Source organism: Simochromis diagramma, unplaced genomic scaffold (assembly GCF_900408965.1).
Source record: "Simochromis diagramma unplaced genomic scaffold, fSimDia1.1 OVJJ01000603.1, whole genome shotgun sequence".
In the NCBI taxonomy this organism is placed as follows: domain Eukaryota; kingdom Metazoa; phylum Chordata; class Actinopteri; order Cichliformes; family Cichlidae; genus Simochromis; species Simochromis diagramma.
The window spans coordinates 6,743,950-6,767,040 of NW_024387414.1; the positions used below are offsets into that span (position 1 = coordinate 6,743,950).

A 23,091-nucleotide genomic window follows, 5' to 3' on the forward strand; every position below is an offset into this window, starting at 1 on the left:
TCAAAGCTAGATTTGCACTTCTGCATTGGATTTTTAACTGATGATATCATCACTTACTGCATAAAATCAAGATGCCACTACTTCAGTATGTGCAGCTGAAGAGGATGGTGTCAGGTGGTACCAAGTCTTCACTGGGTGTTTCAACCCTTAAATGCACAACCCTCTAGTTGGCAAGTAAGCAATGGTGTTGAAATCTCTGCCCATCAATTCCAGACCTCGGGCTCACCTCCTGCCATGTCCGACAGCAGGTTCTTTCTGCTGCCTCAAGTCAAATTCTGCGCACAGCTGTTTCAAATCCTCCCCTGATATTATCTGTGAGCACCGTCCATGTAGATCGCACTAGCAAACATCTAAACCAAACTTCCACAATAAACAGCCACTATCTCTTTTTGTACTCCAGGAAAAATAACTGGAACATACAGTACTGCCTCCTTCGCATCTCTGACCAAAAGTCCATCCTCATCTCCACCCACAGAGAGTTCCACAATTGCCCTTTTTATTCTGTTGTAGCCGTGTTATCAGCTGATGGATTAGTCAGTATTGTTTTCACTTTGTGGGTCTGTGAGTGTTTATGCATGTGTCCTCGGGGCAAAATAAGAGACGTAATACAGCACGAACTACAGCAAAGGGGGTTCTGGACAATTTTCTAGGTGTTTATACAACAGTCTTGGGACAGATGATACCACTGTTTCAGCGCAGCAAGAGCAAATCAAAAAACTTTACAGCTATGTGGTTCAGATGAAAATGGAATGCCAGATTCAACAACAGCTGGTATAATACTGTGGTTGCATTTATACGGAAACATGTCTGATATGGTCTCAGGTCGCATATATAAGCTCCACAACAGCAAGTTAATAATAACAGAAATTTGGGAGAACAGTGGAAGGCAAATGTCACAAGCAAAGTCACATTTAAAGCAAAGTGCCAAGAAAAGACTAACCATAAACTGCTGAAGAGGGAGTGATCGTTCTACAGAGATAAGCTGCGACCACAGATACCTCTAAGTTAATAGTACATTTAAACTTTCATAGTGTCACGCATTTCCAATTTTTATAAAATGATGGATTTCTTGTGTTTAAAATGAACGAACAGTTTAGTGATTTAAATTTTAAGCTAGGAGCTGAAATGATTCCTGCTGGGTTTAGGTAGCCAATTTAAATTTACAGACTGTGAAGGTCAGACAGAAGCGGTACCTTAATGTTATTTCTTTCCCAAAAGCTGTGTCATAACCAATTTCAGACTAGCGTTGTGAGACTGGATAACTTCTACAGTTGCACAGGCTAAGTTCATCTGTCAGAAGGGGCGACAGCCGACTGTGATTAACCCAAACATCAGTGCTCCCGCTGTCGTAATGTAAAATGTGTTCAGTTCCACTCTGCCGTTGCAGTAATGGAGGTGGTGTTCCAGAGTGAGAGTGCAATATATAAATCATCCACCAGATTTGTCTATAAAAATAGAAGTTAAATGGAAGTCACTTTCAGTAACGCATGCTGCAAAGCACACACATACCCACACAACGTGGAGACAGTAAACAGCTTGTTACATCCAAGCACTCATCTGAACTAATCAGTAACAAAGTCTTGTTGTTTTGACCAGTAATGACAGTGTCTCTCTGAAAATGCCAAAAAAGAATCCTCAGTCTTCCTAGTCTGCTGATATCTGCTCAACAACATAAAAGGAGCCAGATAAACAAACACACAAACAGCAGGGTCATGTGTGTCAGTATGTGTTATACAACCATAATTTGTCAGTATGTTCCTGCATCAGTGCAGAGACATTCTGCCTGTTTCAAAGGGTCCACTGCCCTCCAGACTCACCAGTGCTGTTGGATCGTTTGTTCCCCAGTAAATTCCATCCTGTAGGCAGTTTGAGGTGGTGTAGGGCCAGTGCCAAACTCTCATCCAGACGCTCACACTCCTGCAGAGGAATCTGACACTCATCCAGCAACAGCGCCCCATCGAGGCCATCAGCCCGGCCCACAGTGCTCACCTGTGTGGAGGGTGATTACAGAGATGAGTCGAGTTTCATAGAGGTTGAAGTGAGCCGTAGACTAATGGGAGCACTCATTTTAAAGCGCTCAGCATGAAAGCATTAACCAAATGCCTTTTGAATAATGAAATATGTTAATGTAGGAAGAAACATCCACATGAGTGTATCAGCGCTAAGCTCGATTTGGGGATGCACTGTTTTGACAAAAAAAAAAAAAAAAAAAAAAAATCATGTTCGGATTTATTATAATTTATATAAATTTTATAATTATTATAAATTGGAACATGTTCCATTAAGTTTGAGTGCCCAAGAAAATTATTTTATCTTGTCCTACTCCTCAGAAAAGCAAACTCATAAAATTTCTATGGGATGATAAACTATGCTGAAAAGAATTCATTAATTGAATGCCAAGAACTGTCAGACATTAGGCCTTGTCAGGAAAGAAACAATAACATGGCAATCTTTTGTTTAACTGTCACTTTGTACACAGAGCTGTATTACTTGTAACCAGTGGTAACCAATTTTGTTTTCCAGCCCTGTGACAAGCTTCTGTATTTCTATTATTCAACTGATGACATGCAGTAGGAATAGAAATGACTCGTCTTTCTGCTCACCAGGAACTGGGCCATGTCAAACGCCAAATCCTGAACAAAGCTGAATCGATGCTCGGCCAATGGCGCCACGTGAACCAGATGGGATTGTGGCTCCTCGGGGACACCTCGGGTGACTGAGCACAAGGTGACCAGCACCACTTCGCAGCAGTCATGAGCTACAAGAGACACAAAAAGCAAGAGTGAGAAGAGAGAAAGAGGGGATTACAGAAAACTGACCTGTGGAGGACAGTACCATAGTGTACAGCATTTTTCACAACGACAAATAGATTATATTGTGTATTTTCAGTGTATGAGATTAAACGTTTCTTTGTTAGGATTAACCCATTTCGGCTATAGATGACTGGCCTTGCTATAAACTCAAGTCATATGAGCTTAAATAATAACAATACAACAATATTTCAACTAAACAATAAAAAATTATTGCCCTAGCTAAAACACTAGTTGCTTGAACTAATTATTTATACTTTATTGATGTACAATGCCAGCTAACTGTAGGGTCTAAGATGTCCTCAGATGCCAGTCTTGCGGAAATTAACTTTAGTTACTTCAGTTACAGAGTATATATATTTCTGTTGATGCAGCCCACACAACTATCACAAATCATCGCAACAATATTGGCTACTTGCACAGTTCATGTCGCAGGTTTAAAATAGATTCACTGCATGAGGTATAAAATGCATAAACGATATTTCTACGCAAAATTTTTAAACTCATCTGCTGAATTGTGTTCAGTTTTGAGCGTTTTCTTGTTGTGAGACCCAGCTTATGCAGGCTGAATCAATTGAAATATTGGTCACTGACAGTATCTCTAATAGTAAAGTAAACATCGTCAACGCTGTAGTGCCAGAAAACTACACTTTCTGGAGTGGCCACTAGTGGATGGCAAGAACTATTTTGGTCTCTATGCATACTTTTTGACTACATAGCAACTATACAGTGGGTATACAAACTAGGGCTGTGTGATATGACCAAAATCTCATATCCCGATATAAGAATTCTATCGTCCCGATAACGATATAAATCACAAAAATGTAACATTTTCTGTAAATTCTGTGAATCTCGGGCAGCTCGACTTGCGGGAAGTGTTTCCAGCTGCGAGTCATGTAGCTAGAGTCGAGTGTTTTAACAGATTTATGAAACGACACATTTTTAGACATAAGTTGTAACGGCCGCCGTTTTCTTTGGGAGTATTTATTACACGGCGTGCTGCGGGGAAAAGCCTGTTCTAAGGTTTGAGTCTAAGGTTTATTTTTTAGCACCTGACGGCTCTTTTTTACTTCTCATCCGTAAATAATCTGCCCTTTCACGTGATTCAGTTTATTTTGAAAAGTCTCAACAGGATCTTGAGCTTTATTGTGAAAGGTTTATGTGGAACATAAACAAGCGGACACGAGATGGTTTTATCCGTCGTTGTTGCTAACGACAACGCATAAAAACATGCGCTTGTCCGTCCGTGGTGTGGTTATATTAAATATAAGAGAAATAGAGAACTTTAAGAAATTAATATAGCCACTACAGTGACCATCAAAACGATGAAAAATATTGCCGTAAAGAGTTTATTTTGCGACACCACGAAACAAACGATAGCGTAAAATGAAACGATAGACGTTTTTATATCGTCATCCGATATATATGGTTATATCGAACAGCCCTAATACAAACTCATTTACAGGTGTGCTGTTACAAGTGTGCTGTCACAGGCAGCTGCAGTTATTTGCAACAGTAAGCCTTACCTCACTATTTTTGATTCAATGTAATATTAACATAAAATGGTATAAGAAGATTGTATTTCAATTTTTGATGAATGAAAGTTGTTGGGGTTTTGTTACCCTATGAACGAATCCACGTAGTCACAAAAAGAAAAAACAGTCAAGCATAACTACGTCCACACCACTGTATGTCACTCAGACCCTAGTAGACCCTAGTGGGTTTGTGGATGCCGAAAATATAATCAAGGCTTGAGATGGCACCATCTAAAACACTAATGTTGTGGATATTGGGTGACAGTGGTTAGCAGCATTCATCTTTTACATATAGTCTATGGTTAAATGGGTCAAATATGATGGAGCGTTAAACAGGGCGCAGAAAGTGATGACACGGAGATCCCAACATAATATGTGCTGTAAGCTCAATTTCACATTACCAACAGTCCATGCTGGCTCAGAACAATGAAATAAAAATTATTAACAAGTCAGGTGTTAATGTTATTAGTAACACCTGTACTGTTCTTAAATAAATCAAAAAAAATTGCTTTAATTCAATCTGCTCTAATAAGAGGAAATCAAGCTTAAATTTAACTTTTTAAAAAAAGTATCTTTATTCAATTTAATCACTCCATTAATCGAATTTTTTCCTCATTTTAGAAGCACTACTTGGATGAAATGGTGAACTAATTTTGTCATAGTAATGAGCTACAAACGAGTGCAGAGCTGCAATGCTGATTTAAATCCTAATTAATACAAATAAATTCACAATATTATTTCACTTAATGGAACATGTGTTAAATTCTTCTGACTAACAGCCATTTACTCACAAGTCACATCGCAAAGACTGAACAAAGCACACTAATGTCCACAGTGGTTTCATAACTATTGCTTAGGGAGTGGGGCAGTGCCTGTCCCCGACATGGGAACTCAACCTCACTCTCTGAACCCACTTTCCTCCCCAAGAAACCAATGAGAAATATATTAAGTAGAAATCAATTTATCCATTAATGCATTTGTTCATTTTCTTAACCACTTATTCAAATCTGGGTCACAGGGAACTGGAGCCTACCTCAGCTGGTGAGAAGAGCAACAGGCCCGTCAAATCAATTTAAAAATATAACATTTTTAATCTACTACGTTTTGGTATCATTTACAGTCCGACTAGTTTCTCTTCCTTCCTCTGCTCTGGATTTCACCATGTGTAAAGTGTACACGGTGTGTAAAACCCCTCCTTTTGCCCCACAGTGTATAGTCGAGCAGAGTAGAAAGCCATAAAACAAAGTTACTCGAGTTGAGGACAACTTGATATATTATTGCGGTGGCTCTTTTTTGGCACGGCCCACTTCAGAAGCAAGAAAAAGTACACACAACGCACACCTCACTTTTCATCGGTTATTTACAATGAAAAAAGATTCACTGTTAAATTTCTCCTAAACGTGGGTACATGTTATCAGTGCAACTGCACAGACATACTTTTTTGAAGAAAAAAAAAAGCCTACATATTTTCCCTAAAAAACAAGAAAACAATCATATTAATTCAAGTTCATTTCACTTTATATTTTTCACCTTGCTGTGCCGCCCCAGTTTTGACATCCTCTGTGTTACTGTAGCAATTGCTTTTTAAAATGTGTTAATTTGACAAAATAAGATTGAAAGGTTGCTCATTTTTTCAGTTTTGTCTAAAAGAAGAAAACAAAGAGAAAGTCAGGGAACACTGCCATGGTCCATCTGTCCACTCCCAACAAGATGTCAACACACACAGCCAGTTTAAAACCGATTTCCCCACTTGTAGTTATTAAGCATTGCATGAATTCACATATAATTTCTGGAATCTACTCCACGTCACTGTGTGCTCTACAACAAGATCAGCCACATTTGCACGTCTGCAATACCCTTCGTTCTGGGAGAAAACTTTCTGTAACGACAGATCCATATATTTTATAATTTGTCAATGTTGTATGTCGCTACCAACGCAGTCAGAAGGCTACTAGGCAGCTTGATAAATATTATTTGAATCAGAGATATCTTAATCCAAAGCAGTGATTCAGTGAGTTTGCAGTCATTTTCCCAGGTCCCCTGGGAACTCTATCCCGCGACCTAGTTGATCCCTTTAGAGCCCAGAAGGGCCTGATGGAGAAAGCATTGAAGCAAAGCTAATCTGCTGGTAAAGTGACACCAACTCCCTCCCAACTTTAAGCATTAATTTAGTGGAACTCGTACCAAGATAAACACAGTTTATAATCCTGCCACTTTTATTTTCCTCTGTGGAACGTGGACCATTGAAAGAAGCAATGACGTCAGTGACATTTCTTATATCATAAGACCAGATTTTATTACATGAACATTTTGGTAGCATAAACCCTTGTTACCACATCCAGAACATGTGACCTCCAGTAAGCTCTGATGTTCCCTAAGAGCTCGAGATTTTTATAATGTAATATTTATTCTTCGAAAGCCCAGATGGTCTGGAATAACTTAATGTCATAGCTGATTCCTCTTATGCTCTGATCAGTCAGTGACTGAAAATATTCAATTAACATGAACTCTGGTCACAGGGTCACAGCTGCATTGCAGTTTTGACTACCTACTTTGTATGTGCAGAGATCTCTGACCTTTTCTATCAAGGTTTCCTGTTGATTCTTGTTTATTTTCCAAGAAAAAGCACAGAAAAACAATTCAGACCAAATATGTTCCATTTTGCAAGTAGAAAAAGTGGGAAAAGCTCCAAGAGGAGTGATAAATGGGATAGACTCTAGAAAGTGAAGTGATTCCTCTTTCTCCAAAACAAAACATTAGCTTAAAATGAGGACAGCGGTAGCAGATGATTAATCTTTTTTTTCTCCTTCCTGGTTTAACACCTCTTTTAATATTAATTTGGGATGCAGCACATGATGAATACAGAAGAATTTAAAACCACCTTTTAAGATAATGTTCAAACCTTTCCTCAGTTCTTCTGGAGCACTGCTATGTTTTGACTCAAATACACAAATACAATACAAGTGATCTGCCATAAAGTCGACTTTTATGATGGCTATAAAGGTTTAGAAATGAGGTCAAATTACTGGGGGTGCTCTTTCATGTATGTAAATGCTGATACTGTACTGAATTACAATAAAGTGGACAGGTGCTAAAGTAAAGTGACAAGTAAGGGGATAAAATACATTTACTTTGTTAGATGGACAAGTTCAGTTGCTTCTTAATGCAAATATTTACTTAGTCAATCATGAGGAAATGCAACTCAATGCATTTATGCATGTAGACATGGTCAAGACAACCTGCTGAAGTTCAAACTGAGTGTCAGAAAGGTGATTTAGGTGATTTTGAACATGGTTGTTCAAAATGGGCTGGTCTGATTATTTCAGAAACTGTTGATCTACTAGGATTTTCCCACAAAACCATCTCTAGGGTTTATATAGAATGGTAAGTAAAATATAAAGCGAGCAGCAGTTCTCTGGGCAAAAGAGCATCGCTGCATGTGAAACGCATTAAACCTTGAAGCAGATGGGCTATAGCAGCAGAGAGCCAAACTGGGTGCCAGTCCTGTCAGTTAAGAAACTGGTCAGAATTGGTGTAAACATAACAAAAGCAAACATCCTCCCTTTTATCAATGATTCGGGCTCTTCTTGGCAGGGCTCTTTAGTAACAGCTGAGCATCAAACACCACAGCCTACCCATGTTTTGTTGCTGTCCATCCCTTTATGACCACAACATACACCTTTTTCTGAAGGCTCTTTTCAGCAGGATAAGATGTTCTGCCAGAAAGCTCAAATCAACTCAGCTCCAACTGGTTCCTTGAACACGACAATGAGTTCACCATACTTAAATAGTTTCCACAGGCACAAGATCTCAATCTAACAGAGCACTTGTGGTGTGGATGTGGTGGAATGTATCGCGGATGTAACTATGTGATGCTGTCATGCCAGTGTGAGCCAAAATCTCCATTTGCTGACACATTTGCTAACATCTTGATGAATTTACGTCAGCAGTTCTTAAGGCATGAGGCGGCCCAACGAGATACTAACAAAACATTCCTATATAAAACAGCTGGTGCACTTTCATAGAGCATCAGCTTTAGTTGTTAATAATCCAGGCTAATCTTATTTAAAAGTGTCTGCAAACACAGTCTCTAACAAATATTAAATGCTGTAGGTGGAGCTGCCATCCTTTGGGTGCTAGTAAGCTGCAAGGCATTGTGGGTACGATGGCTTACCGGGACACAAAGCCTGCAAGGTGTCATGACTGCTCCTCAGGGTGCTGGTCAGGTGCCTCTGTGTACTGCCAGCGAACAGCAGGAAGTAGTCCACGCCCTCCTCACTACCAGCCAGCTCGTCATCACTGAGCTGTACTGTGATAACACAATGACCCTGCAGAGGCACGCAGACGGAACGTTAGGAGGGAAAAGGAAAAACAGAAAGAGACAAAAAGAAAAGACATGTTTATAACATGAAATGGGCACATTATCATCCACCTGCAGATGCCTGCAGTCTAACTCAGCCCTCTTCTCAGTGGCCTACATGTCTTGGTTCATCTACTTAGCCATAGATACCAATCTAACGCCATCAAGTCAGTGTAATTCAATCACTGTCTGTCACTTTAGATGCATTTATTGGCTGCAGTACCAGGTGTAAACTAGACTCTGGACAAGTGGATACCAGATCTTAAGCGTGAATAATAGTGCGTGCGGAGACTCCTGATCTTCTTAGCACCGCAGTTGTTTACAGCAATTACATTAACGCCTCAAATTAAATATGGTAATGTTTGATTGTTGATGAAATGTTACACACCACATCATTAACAAAGAAACAAGCAGACAACATGGAGGAGCAGCTGGACGTCTGCAAAACAGTGTGAGCACAGTCACCATCAGAGAACAGCACAACAAGACAAAGAAGCACATTCAGCTTAGAAATCTAATACAATAATAATCATCACAACAACAACTAAAACAAAAGTCTTTAAAAAAAAAGAAATTTGAATAAACAGTCTTCTCATGTAAGCTGGATTTCCTATTAGCCCTTTTTTGTTAGAACATTACAAATAAAAATATAATGAAATAAACACCACAGTGTAAGCTAAGCAGCTAAATAGGTTCAGGATGGTACTAAAAACACAGCCTGGTCAGTACAAAAACTATGCTGTTTGTCCTTTTTCATGTATTCTGCATCATCAGCAGGTGCAGATGCTAAGTTTGTGCCTTGGGGTTCAGCATTGCCATGGCTCTTTTAGTACGCAGGATTTTGTTTTTCCACCATTAAATGCTTCCAACCAGAAATTACAGGTGAAAATTAACTTATAACTGGTATTTATTGTACACTGCCACTGGCCAATAAACTAAATAAAATAAACCAAACCATCAATTTGTCTACACATTTTCTTAATCCATTTAAAAGTACAGTTTTAGTGACAATTGACAATTGGCTGATTTGTGACAGAGCATCAAGGTGTCATCTGAGGACACTGAGGAGGAGAAATAGTAACAAAAAATAGGGATATTGTTCAGAATTAGCTGCTTTCCACTGTAGGACTGCAGCTTCTTGACATGGAGGAGGGATAATGGGACATTTCAACCCACTTAATCTGGCCACCGTTGCAGTCTTTTTACTGGCCTCGTCCAACGTGAGCAGTCTGTCGTGACGATCTGAGCTTAACGGGGTTAAAGGTGTCTCCTCCTTCTCTTATAAAATGGGAGCCTCCGGGCCATGTTCCTCGCAGGCGGATATCAGCAGGTGGACAGCAGCGAGGCAAACCAGCAACCCCAACATTGCAAGGTCTCTTTTTGGCAAGCCACTACTGATGCTTAACAATGTGAGGGGGCAAAATGTGCTCAAAGACAACCACATAGCCCAGAGGCCATACAGCCAGAAAAAAAGCCTTCAGTAACCTTCAGACAACCAGGACTGCGCACAATGTAAAGGGTGTAGGCTTTTCTATGCACAGCCAGTATCAGTTTTAAAAAGCAGAGTCACTGAAGTAAATGAGTAGTAGATGGGAGGAAGCCAGCAGGCATGACATTTTCTCCATTAAAAACTCATCTCTTATCCTGAGCCCAGATTGGAAATTAGGGCTTGGTGCTATTGAAAGGATTGGTACCTCAGAGGATTTGTGAGTTTGTACTCCATGTGAAAATGAAAACGTATTAGTGTGAAATAAGTTCCACATTTTCACAACGAACAAAAGAGAAGCAAATGGAGAAATGGTTTTCTCTCCATCGCTGGAAGCGAGTGGGAAATTACCTCAGTCTGAATACCACTCTGCTGCTTTTTGACACAATAGGTGCTCAGATTTCTTAAAGCAGCCCACCAAAATCTCCTTATTCCACCAAAGTTAATACCCACCTTTGTAAATAACATTATAAGCGATTGATAATTTCCTAACAAAGAAAAACACTTTAAAGGGGACAAAATATATAACACAAATCTTAGAATATTCAATCTTGGTGTTTGAAATTCAATTATTTAAACAGAAGAAAATTACAGCATAGATCTGAATGATCAGATCAACCAGATCTGATCAGTTCCAGTACTTCAAATATGTCGGCAGGAGGTGGGAGTGAAGGTGAAGGTGAAAAGCCAGAGATGTGAAACATCTGCTGGAGAAGGGAGGAAAATAGGCAAACGAGCACACAGAAGCCCCACAATAAAACTAACCCTGCTGACATTAAGTTTTCAAAACAACAGTAATTAAAATGGGAAAAAGGAAATATTGCAGTGACTCTCCAGCTTAATATAGAAAAACAAACTTGTGGTTTTAAAGCGGTGCTCAAATGGATGTCTTTCAGCCACACTGTATGACTGTGCTCTCTGCTGGTTATAAGTACTTAACTAAGTGACCTGCTGGGGTATTGACCTGCTAATCATGGAGCTTCAATAGGAAACAGGCAGCTTTTAAGCAGCATCAAAAGCACAGCTGGAGACTATGAACCCAACCCCCTCTTTTTAAATATGCATATACGTGTAGCCTTTTCCACACATCCTGCTGCAGCGCTGGTTTCATCTGTCCAGGTAAGGTAAGGCTTGGTTTTAAGCATTTGCATATACTGTTACGACTTCACACTGATAATTATTTTTAAACTTATATTGAAATTTTAGTGATTGTTCACTTAACTCAGGCTTTGTTTCTTACTACAGGCAGCTCTATCCTTCACTTCACCACCCAAACTAATTGTCACTTGTTACTTAAATCCAATAGATCTTCATTTGTATCTTTTTGTGCACTCTGTCACATGAAATCTGCGATAACAGCACATTTTTTTTAAAAACAACAACAAAAAAAACATCCTTTAATGATGTTCATTAAAAAGTTAGCCTCAAAGTTTATGGGTGTAATTGCTTGGCATTGTGATTCATCCTTCGTGGCATTAAGCCATTTTTATTTTTACAAGCAACTAAAGCCAATTCAACATGAGACCCTTCTTTTGGAAGCCATATATTGCAACCTTTTGCATGGTTTACCCCTTGCTGCTTTTGTTCCCAACATACAATTTCAAAGCCAATTTACGGAGCAAAACCGGCCCCTGTTTACACACTAACATGAAACATTGGCAGAGCAAATTAAGCAACCCACAACGTACAAGTCTGCTGACATACAGAGCATCCCTTGTCCCTTCAGGAGGTAAACATGCACCAAGCAGCATTCTTCATGCAATGAAATGTTTGTATTGCCAATATGTGAACTGACTGCAGCATAATCTAAAAAAATTAGAGCTTCACAAACTGTGTAACTAGCAGATCATCAGAGTTAGCAAGTAAGCTAATGTTAGCTAGGATAATGTATAATAAACCTAGTTGTATCAAATGAAACCCTTCTGGCCAAATATTAATGTCAGTAAAACTGGGGCAAAACTTCTTTTAGCCAGAAATTCGTGGAGCAAAATACCAGCATGACTAAGGCGTAAGGAAGTCCTGTGACTGACTGACTGTTTACGTTATTACAAATGTTACAAACAAACCATTGCCACATTCACGCAGCAAAGGATTTTTGGGATATTAATTTATACAAAATTTATACAAAAAAATCTAATAGTTTATGCAGCTATTTTAATTCTAATCTAAAAGACCCCCCCCCCCTTATTTTTACTGTAGTCTGGTTTAATGTGCTATTAAAACATTAACAAAAATAAACCTACAAAAAAAAAAAAAAAAGAAACTGCTCAAATTTACCATCCGTCAGACCAAGAAAAGCTGTTTTGTGTGGGACGCCTTTAAATAAGAACAAAAATGTGAAATATCACGAAGGCTACTCCAGGTGAAGCTAACATGTCATACTGATTTTAGAGCAGTCTGCTCTGGGGGACAATCTTTGGGCAATAATCCTAATACTATACTGCCAGCAGTGAAAATCAAAGTATTTTTGCCTGAAATGTCCAACCCTGAGGTTGCTTTATTGCTTGATATAGATACAGGCAATGTAACAAATAGGTCACAAAAGCTAAACCAGATAACTTCACCAGTTAATGTCATTCATGATACTAACTTGTGTACTGTGTCAAATGGTATTGAATTTAGCAGCATGCACATAACAGTGCAAAGTAAATGTGTATGTATGTATGACCCGCAGCCCACAGTAGCAGCCAAGAGCAATACAACACTGGCTGTTAGCTATCAATCTGTAATCTCCCAGCATGTGCAGCTTTATCATTTCAAAGTCAATTTTGTCTTTATTATGCTAATAATCAAGAAATCACTGTGGCGGTCTCTTTATTGCTTTGAAAACTAAGTACTCACAGGACAGCTTATAGAACTCCCTTTATAACTTGAAGTTATCAGTTCCTGTATCATTTTATTAGGCTCTCGTATCTTTGTGGGGAAATGTTGACCGACTCTTCTTTACAGCTTAGCTTTATGCATACCTTAAAGTCCCACAACAACATTTCAGCCCGACTGAGGTCTGCACTTTGGGCGATTGCAACACTTTTCTTTTTCAGCTATTCTGTTGTAAATTTGCTACTGTGTTTGGGATCATTTTCAGCCAAGCTATAGCTGTCTGACAGCTGGCCTCACATTTGACTAGAATACTTTGGTACATAGAAGAATTCACAGCTCACTCCATGACTGCAAAGTGCTCAGATCCTTAGACTGCAAAAAAGCCCGAGTTATCAACCATCAACCACTGCACTTAACAACTGGTATGAAGCGCTGATATGCTGTGTTTGGTTTGGTTGGCACTGTTTATTATGGACAAACATCTCCAAATTGGCAAACATCTTGCAAGTTTGCACACCTAAGCCAAGCTGCCATATTTGTTTCAGAAAAAAAAGGCGTTCTTCAGGTAACCCTTTCATACAATTGCTCATTCTGTTTGTAACTACAATGTCACAAACTGGCTTATGTGCAGTTTTTCTGAGCATTACACAGTCTCAACTTCTGGTGAATTTCCTGAGATGTCCAGTCTGGAAAGATTGTCCCGCTGTGTTAAAACATGTCTGAATGTTCAGAGATTGGCAAACGGCTAAAGCGTCTGTTTTTACAGAGATGGTCATTCTTGCAGATGGTTAGTTAATCACGTGCTGATTAGCAGCACCTGGCTACTACTTACCCTCTTAATTCCTACTTCATAGAGTGAAAACGTTCCTTTTTCTCATGACTACACATGAAAGCCAGTACATAAAACAGTCCGACATACTTCATGACAGTGTGTGTACGTCTCGTAACCATTTTGGCTGTATTGATACATGCCATGTCAATGTGCCAGCAATAGAATGTTGGCTGCAATTCATTTAAAGACTCTGGATGCCATTAAAAAAAATAGTATAATTGTAGTTATCCAGAGAAGCTTTAACCTGGAGACAATAACCAAGCAGTCGGTTCACAGATTCAGCCCATGTAACTGGTACCATGCCCACAGTCACGCATGCTGTGTTAACCACTGAACCCCTACCTGCTTATTTAATTGTAAGCCGCTCTGGAAACATTGTCTGCTAAATGCCAAGAATGTAAATAGCATGTTTACTCACAGCTAGAACAACAGAGTCTCGCTGTTATGGAAAGAAAACTCATTTTGTTAAGAACACCCACAACTAATCCCCTGCCTAACAAATCATGTAACCCTCTCCCAGCGCTCGCTAAAATAAAATCAGCCCTTACTCAATTTCTTTACCCATAACATGCTCATTAAGAATCCTTCTGAGGACAAAGTAATATTGCAAGAATATCAAGGCCTTGACCTCTGTTCTTCTCAGAATATGTAACTTCTAGATTTAGTTCTACACTTATAGACTGGGGCTGCCATTTCATCTAGAAGGTAGAGCCCATGAACTATATCTTTTTTTTTCTTTTTTTTTTAACGATACAATTACAGGCTGGCTACTTAACCCCTATGAGCTATCTCACTGTGAACTGCTGTGATAAGTTTCTAAAATCTGATGTCTAATGAGGCCTGACTGCCTGCCTGGTTCCACTGAGGAGTTTGAGTGTAAATCACAGATAAGGTTGTCTGGGTGGTTAATGTGTGAGCCAGTATAGCCTTTAGAGAGACACACATGCACAAACACACACATCCCTCACTTATCTCATTTCCTATGTGCCTTCTACACCTGCCAGTGATAGGAGACCAGTGTAACCACTAAGATCAACTCAGAAACTCCCCTCAAAACACAAACCTCATTAAATATTTATCAAATACTGCAGAAACCCCGGTAGCACTCAAAGACATTTTAACTCTACCTGGAAGTCCATTTTGGACGTAATTCAAAAGTCAGTAATTAAGAGTTATAAATGAGCTATAAATGGAAATTTTAATATTAAGGGATTGCATATATCACTCACATGTACCAATCAGTTTGAAATGGTGCATGTAACCATATCTATATTAGGTTTTGTAGTTTAATTACAGATACTGAGTTATCTGTAAAACCAAGGTTGTATAAAGTGGGTTTAAATTTACTTTAAAATACTAAATGAAGCAAATGTGGCTTATCCTCCTTAAGCGATGCACACTCAAAATAAAGATTATAATTCCCTCCCTTAAATAAAGACTACTCTTTTTTTAAGAAAGTTTGCAGAATTGCTATTCATTTATTTTATTTAGTTTTTTTTAAGTAAAGCCAAGTTATCTGTTTTTACACCATTATGCAAACTCACCATCTCCAAAACAACAATAGCAGCTAAAATGATCATGAAATTGATTGAACTTAAAAGGAGGAGTGAGTGGAAAAAGCCATATGGCCTGATCAGCAATATGAGCAACAATGCAAAGCGTTACATTTACAAGTTGAACACCAGCTGTGTTGCCAAGCTTTAGGCAGCGACAATGAAAGTAGCTAGAAAACTGCTGACATAACCCACATGATATGCCACACAGTTCGGCAATCTGAGACGACCTCAGCAACAAGCTACATCTCATCTACTTGATCTACCTCACGTGACTTCGCTGAAGCAAAACACACAGGTGCCTCGCTCCAAAGGACGGGACAAAGGACCGAGAATGACAAGAGACTCAAGCAAGAAGCAAGCTCCAGGGTTAAAAAGTTAAGCCATTGTGTAGTGGCCGCTTGAGACCATCTTCAAGAGTCACTCCCAACAGACTCCAATGTCCAGCTCGTTCATTTGTACCCAAATATGGTTTTAATACGTCCAAACGTGCTAACTTCGTGCTCCAAAAATCAACATAGCAATGATCAAAATGCCCACACTGAGCATCACAATGGCTATGTCCGTCATTTAGAAACAGTGTCTCGCCACATGTTTTCGCCAGCTAGTTTATTCCAGCAGACAACTGCACAGAAATTTGTAATGATTAGCATACAGCATCTTTAGCTATTGTTTTATGTAGTCACAAATGGAAAAAGTCTCTACGCAAAGGATATCAGGGGCAACATACTCAACCTGCAGCCTTGACATCCCAAACATTTGTCAATGCGGTTAAAATATGAATGAATTGATGAATATATAAAAACCTACTTCCGGCTGCTCACAAGGGCTCGCCACAGCGGAGAGCTCTGCATGTTTGATTTGGCTGAATTTTTTATGCCGGATGCTCTTCCTGATGCAACCCTAAAGGCATTCGTATCTCCTCGTCAATAAAAACAACCAGTATGACTATGAATGGCTATGATCAACTTATCATGAACAAAGGGATGTTTGGAAAGCTGGTTGTCTTTGAGAATGTTCATCTATTTATCTCTGTAACGCTGACATAATAACAGGTGGTTAAGATACCTATGTACTTCAAAGCTACACAACACTAGGTTAGGGTATTCCTGATGTGTATCTCTTCAAAAATGAATGGATCAAAGAAGACACTTCCAGGAGTGAAAGGTTTTATTCTGACTGAAGCCACAGTGCTTAAATGTTATTTAAAAAATTGATTAAAAATTACTTTTATGCTGTCTTGTAATATTTCTTGTCATTCACTTCCTACTCAGTTATGTGGGTCTATTTTCTTTCTTTTTCATCATCAGTGTGTCAACATGCAAAATGATGACGTCAGACATAAAAGCGGACAGTAAAAACAGTATAGACCATTTTCCAGTCAGCAAACATTAAACATTTAGTTCATTTGCATGCAGTCCAGTATGCTCTCCACTATCTGGTCCTGCACACCCACGCAGCTGTTTTCAGTTGTTCCTGTTAATTAGACCTGTTATCAGGTGGAGAGGTGGAAATCAAGAACTGACATTCCAGGCATTATATGAGATCATCAAACCATGTAAACAAATACTGATAAAGAATTACGGTTTCCCGGCCTAACGGGTTCAACAGATCGAGCGCCTTCACCACCACACCTACACAGCACGTGAATGCAGAAGCGTTAAAAGAAAAAATAATTATGTGAACTGGAACAACAGCTTTGCTGCTAGTGTTGTGTGATTATGTGATACTTACATACAATGGAGCTTGCTGTGGATTGAGTTTCATGTCCCTGGACACTGTAAAAAGAAGAACAAATTAAGGGTTACAACTCTAATTAGAGTATATATATAACTATATAACTATATTGTAATATAAAACAAAATCATGTCTTAAAGCGGCACTAAAACCTGTCTGGCCGATTAGGGCACCGCAGCAAGCTGTAAACACAATATTATCCTATCAACAATTTGTAAAACCGATATTTATGTTGTATTACATTTGATGCAGGCACTAAGCAAAATTAGCATATATTGACATCTAGACTCTGGTGGGTCTAAAATTGACTTTGTGTTTAGCTCTGTTTTGCTTCACTTTTTACTCGTGCAGGCTGCCTACGTATATTAACAAATGCCTAAATATATGTGGCGACCAGGTCAGTGTTATCCATACACTACATTATTTGTGGCAGCAACCTCGACTGCCATGTATTGATTTTTTGATCTCCTTACTATTTAAAAGGGTACGGTTTTATTCCAGTGCTGAGCTGCATCCAAGGAAACAATTTTGCTCAGCTTCTTCTTGACCTGCTCTCACACACATACACAAATACAGACTGACACATTGACTTTCTATGAATAGTCCTTCTTTGTAGTGCACACAATCTGAATGTATTACCATGCACTGAAGGAAGGATTATTATTGGTCTTTCTCCACATAGCGACAGGTGACATCATCATAAAAGACACAAGTTTGTTCAAAACTGGTACATCAAAGTCTGGCAATCCTCTTACTCCTCAAATAAGTTATTAACATGTTTATGCCCAGAAAGAAAGAAAGAAAGAAAGAAAGTGGGTGGGTGGGCATTAAAAACTAAAACAGAATTCACTTCCATAACCATATTATAATTCCCTCTAAGCTTTTCACCAAGTTGACGGATCTAGGACTCAGCTCATCACTGTGTCAGTGGATCCTCAACTTTCTCACAGACAGACCCCAATCAGTGAGGATGGGAAAACAAGTCTCCCCCTCCATCTCACTCAGCACTGGAGTGCCTCAGGGCTGTGTTTTAAGCCCCCTGCTGTACTCACTGTACACTTATGACTGTGTAGCCACATCAGACACCACCTCCATTGTCAAGTTTGCTGACGACACTGCTGTTGTGGGCCTGATCTCCGACAACATCGAGACGGCCTACCTGGAGGAGATTAGGAACCCGGAGACCTGGTGCCAGGAGAATAACCTCCTCCTAAATACCAGCAAGACTAAGGAGCTGATCGTGGACTTCACTACAAAGCAGGCGAGGAATTACAAACCCCTCGTCATCAGTGGCACGCCAGTGGAGAGAGTGGACAGTTTCCGATACCTGGGTGTCCACATCACTCAGGACCTGTCATGGTCCTGCCACATCAACTCCCTGGTTAAGAAAGCCCGTCCGCATCTCTTCTTCCTCAGAAGACTTAGAGACTTCCATCTGCCACTGAAGGTGCTCAAGAACTTTTACTCCTGCACCATCGAGAGCGTCCTGACGGCAAACATCTGCACCTGGTTTGGGAACAGCACCAAGCAGGACAGACGAGATCTGCAAAGAGTGGTGCGCTCAGCCGAACGCATCATTCAATCAGAGCTCCCTGACCTGCTGTCCAAAGCTAGGAAGATTATGATGGACTTCTCCCATCCCAACAATGGACTCTTCTCACTGTTGAGGTCTGAGAAGCACTTCCGCTCCCTTAAGGCCAAAACAGAGAGAATGAGGAGGAGCTTCTTCCCCCAGGCTATTCGGGCCCTGAACCAGGTGTAGGACTGGACTCTCCCACACATTACATCACGACACGCACCACCACACATTTCCTATAATCCTATATTCCTATAATTTATAATCTTTATAATCTCTTCTGCTATTTGCACATTCTTTACTGTAAATTCCTAAGTTAATTTGTAAATTTTGTAGTAAACTGTAAATTGTAAATATTGTAAAACTTTTCTTCTGTCATTTAATGGTAGGGCATTGTACAGCTACAAGCATTTCACCCCCATGTCATACTGTGTATGGTTGTGTGTGTGTGACAAATAAAATTTGAATTTGAATTTGAATTTGATATTACCTTCAATAATCTACAGTCAAGTGTGCCAAATAAGGAGCCAAGCAGTCAGGTCGGATATGGTTTGAGGAGATTAGCACTCTGTTATTAACTGTTAATAACTAGACCTGCAATCAAATATTGCTAAAGTTATTTAACTCAGATGCTCAGGGCTTACTGAGATCCAGACATAGTCTGAACCAGAGCTTTTAACTAAACAGAGTCCATAAAGTGTCCAGGAGAATATCCAAAAGTCCAACCAGTGTGATAGCTTACCACTTAAATTATTTATTTCAGTATTTCCATGCTTCAGCCAGCACTGATGTGGCAGCTAAAGCAAATGAGGGTCAGAAAAAGATATCTATAGCTAACATGAGGAGGAGGACAGCAGCCAGCATGCCGCTGTGGGAGAGCCAGAAAGGGCAGAAGCAGCAGATGAGATAGGCACGCACTGAAAACGCCTCCTTGCTGCAGCTGGTAATTATCCTCTGAGGGTTCATCAGTACAAGCGACATCTTTCACTTTATAGAGTAATTTAGTCCAAATGAGAAACTGCTCTGAGGAAGAACTATATGCTGCCTGCCCAGACAAAGGTAGGTGTGAGCTCGTGTAAACATATAATGGAGGCCTTTAGCTTTTAAAAAGCCTGATATTTCCCTAGGGTATTGACAAATACCAAACAAATGATTCATCAGGTGGCCAGAAACTCAGCTTCACATGAATGCCTTTACTCCTCCATGCTCACTGGTTGTATAAATAAGCAAATATTTTCTAACATGTCAGCCATAACAACTTAATGAATTGATAATGTATCAGTCACAGCTCCAGAGCTTGCCGCACAGTTCAAAAAGGACAGAAGATAATTAAATAATGGAGATTACGACATGTAAGCTTAGTGGGGTTTTGTTTATTACCCTTTTAGAAAATCCTTTAAGTCTGTGTCAGACAAATACATATCCAGAAAATCTTACTGAAAATTAATTATTGACAAATTTGTTACATTGACATTGCTTACTTTTGAAAAAGCCAACAAAATGCAATATGGAATAAACACTTTATTTCCCAAAACATTAGAATATTATATATCTGAAAAAAAAAAGAAAAAATTATATTAATGTGTATGACCCTTTCCTTCCTTAGGCCCTCCTTTTGAGACATTCATTATTAATAGAGAACACGGGCTACAGGGAATACATGTGTAATATATATGCCTGATTAAATAAAATCCCAATTTATAAAACAGGCTAAAAAATAACTTAATTCCAATACTGGTTATTTATTTATTTATTTGGTTAAAATCTCTTTGGGGTGTCAAAAATTACTTTATGCAGAAAAGACACTTGTAGCTAGAACATTAAACCCTATACATATTTTGTAGTACTTTGGAAAATGCTAGCAAACTGCCACTGGGACTACTCTATCCTACTGATGCTTGCTAACTGAAATAGTCTGGATACTGGAACAGGAAGCATGTACAGCAGCTCTTCAGAACATTGCTGTGGACAAGGTGGCAGTTAAGCTTGGCTCTGGCAGTTGTCCCAATACTCGGTGGGAGGTCAAGAGTACAGAACAGACACACACTGGATCACACGTGGGTTCCTGCCTCCTCTTATCACTGATTAGTCCCTCACTAAAAAAAAATAAAGCAAGAAAAGTAAACCACCAATATATTTTGACTTTTAGTTCTTTTACAAGGATTTGTATGATCAGTTAGCAGGATTTATCAGCTTATGTTCACATTCGATTCCTCACTCCCACTCGAGGATGCGGGCCTCAAAGCCTTTCTCTGGGCGCAAGGTCAGAGGCAGTGGGTGTGTAATTACATCCAAACAAATGCATAACAGCTTTAGACTTGAGGATGAATGGATTTGAAACCTTTGTGTTGAACTTTCTTGTGGAGATATTTGGCTGCTTGTGTTCATCAATGAGTCAAGGGACTGGTCCACTTTTGAGACCACTCTCCTTGGTTATTTGCAGAGAAAATTTTCTCTTTTGTTTGCTGTTCTCTGGCACTAAAACAAGTCCTTGCTGCTGGCCTGCAGTGGTCAGCAGTGCATTAATCACATGAACCTCACAGCGGGGGAGGCAGCGTCAAAATGTAGCTTGCCATCACCAGTGTGTGAATGTGTGTGTGAATGGGTGGATGACTGGATATGTAAAGTGCTTTGGGGTCCTTAGGGACTAGTAAAGCGCTATATAAATACAGGCCATTTACAGGCCAAAAAAGGCCAAGACCTAATGAGTTCAGCAGAGAACTCCAAAGGAGTCTATGCTGGACTCAACAGAGCGCTCAAGTGCAGCGAGACCAATTCACTTTCTGTAGCCCAAACCAAACTTTTTTCCACTTTTTCTGCTAAATAAATAGGCTTGAACTAGAATTAGGCAGATCAGGTAAGGGGATAATCAGTAGCTCTAATAATACTCTGGAGCCTAATCCTCTTGCCTTAAGTGCACTGGGCCAGAGACCAGCTTCCTCACTCACCACATGCACAACTTTGACTGATAAGACTCTCACGTAATGTCCTCAACAGTCCCACTGCTTCTTTTATATTTTGATATTTGGAACATTTGTCGTCTCCTAGTGCTCTTTTTATAACTACTCCAGGCAAGACATGGGTAGAAGCCTTTACTCAAGGACGTTTCAACAGGGCAGACTGACAGCTTTATTGACTTGTGCAGCCAGTGGGTCCTTGTTATTTTGCTAATGTGATATCTAAGTGACCGCTGACTTAACTCAGTGCACAACACAACAATATCTGGTTGGAAGCAGAGGCTGTGCTACATTCACATTTTTCACTGCTGAGGACAGAGATGATAACACTTACTCATCCAAATGCAGGTTTTTTTGTGCCCTTTATCAGCTGTGCCGTGCTTTACATTTGCGACGCCTTCACACCTGGCAGCTGCACACAGCAACTTATTTTGCTCACTTCTTCAAATTCATTAAGGGGGCCAAAAGTCCTTGTGACACCCTGATTTTGCCAGCCAGTTATGGTAAATGTTCCTTTCCAAGAAAAAGCTCTTGTTAGGCTCTTGTTTTGTTTTAAATCAATCTTTAACATCTACAGATCTCAACAACAAACAGAATAAGTGGCCGTTCGTCTGTTTAGAGCGAGAGTGCATTAAGCAGCAGTGAACTAGTAAAACAGTTCAAGCTTACAAATATTTAGTTAAGAGAGAAAATAAAACAAGTGAGTAATCGGAGTACAAAAGTTAAGCACACTTGAAACACACTATCTAAATGCACTTTGGCCATTTCCCTTTTGAAAAAAGAGCCAAGCTAAACACTGGGTAGTGATATGGCCATCCACCTCATTCCATACTCTGGTCACTTCTGTTTTTGAGTTCTTTATTCCTGATATAATGTAGAGCTGTGCACGCCAAATAAAAGGAAATTGACAAAGATCTACTGCATCATCTCAGGATGTAATTGCTCCACCGTCTGCCTAAAGTTCATGGAGGGGCCTTTAATATTACACCAGACCTCCAGAACTTCCTCTTGGGTGATTTTTCATCTTGTCATGGCAACTAACTTCAGCTTCATGACTAACAGGCAGCACACACACAGAAACACAAACCCACTAGTTAATGCAACTAACCAATACTTGTCGGTTAGCATGTTTGTAAATAATTTCCAAAATATAAGTTACATGTCACCAGACCAAAGGTGGGAGATATGCTGATGTCATACTCTGCCATAACAGATTTACAATACTGTCATTACTTTGAGAAACACACACACTCAGGCACGCACACACACACACTTAGGTTTTAAATAAACTGTTAAATGATTGTCCCTCCCACTGATTACCTTTATTAACAAAAGCGTTCACCTTTAAGGACTTTTGGATAACATGATCTGTCCTGAAGAACAGTGAAGGCTGGGCCTTAAAACTAATGGTTATAAACAGTGGGT

The 23,091-nt window shown here is 39.6% G+C and overlaps 1 protein-coding gene across 6 annotated transcripts in view; it reads right to left on the reverse strand.

The window, feature by feature from the left end:
* The window catches only part of LOC120721343 (A-kinase anchor protein 13), a 125,678-nt gene that overhangs the window by 83,092 nt on the left and 19,495 nt on the right, over positions 1–23,091 (reverse strand). For all 6 annotated transcript variants that reach the window (XM_040011610.1, XM_040011609.1, XM_040011605.1 and 3 more), the window contains exons 2-5: positions 17,131–17,174; positions 8,520–8,673; positions 2,604–2,758; positions 1,818–1,989 (exon numbers count right to left, since the gene is read on the reverse strand). In XM_040011610.1, the coding sequence (XP_039867544.1) occupies positions 1,818–1,989; positions 2,604–2,758; positions 8,520–8,673; positions 17,131–17,163 (514 nt within the window). In that variant the 5' untranslated portion in view covers positions 17,164–17,174. The remainder of the gene's footprint in view (positions 1–1,817; positions 1,990–2,603; positions 2,759–8,519; positions 8,674–17,130; positions 17,175–23,091) is intronic.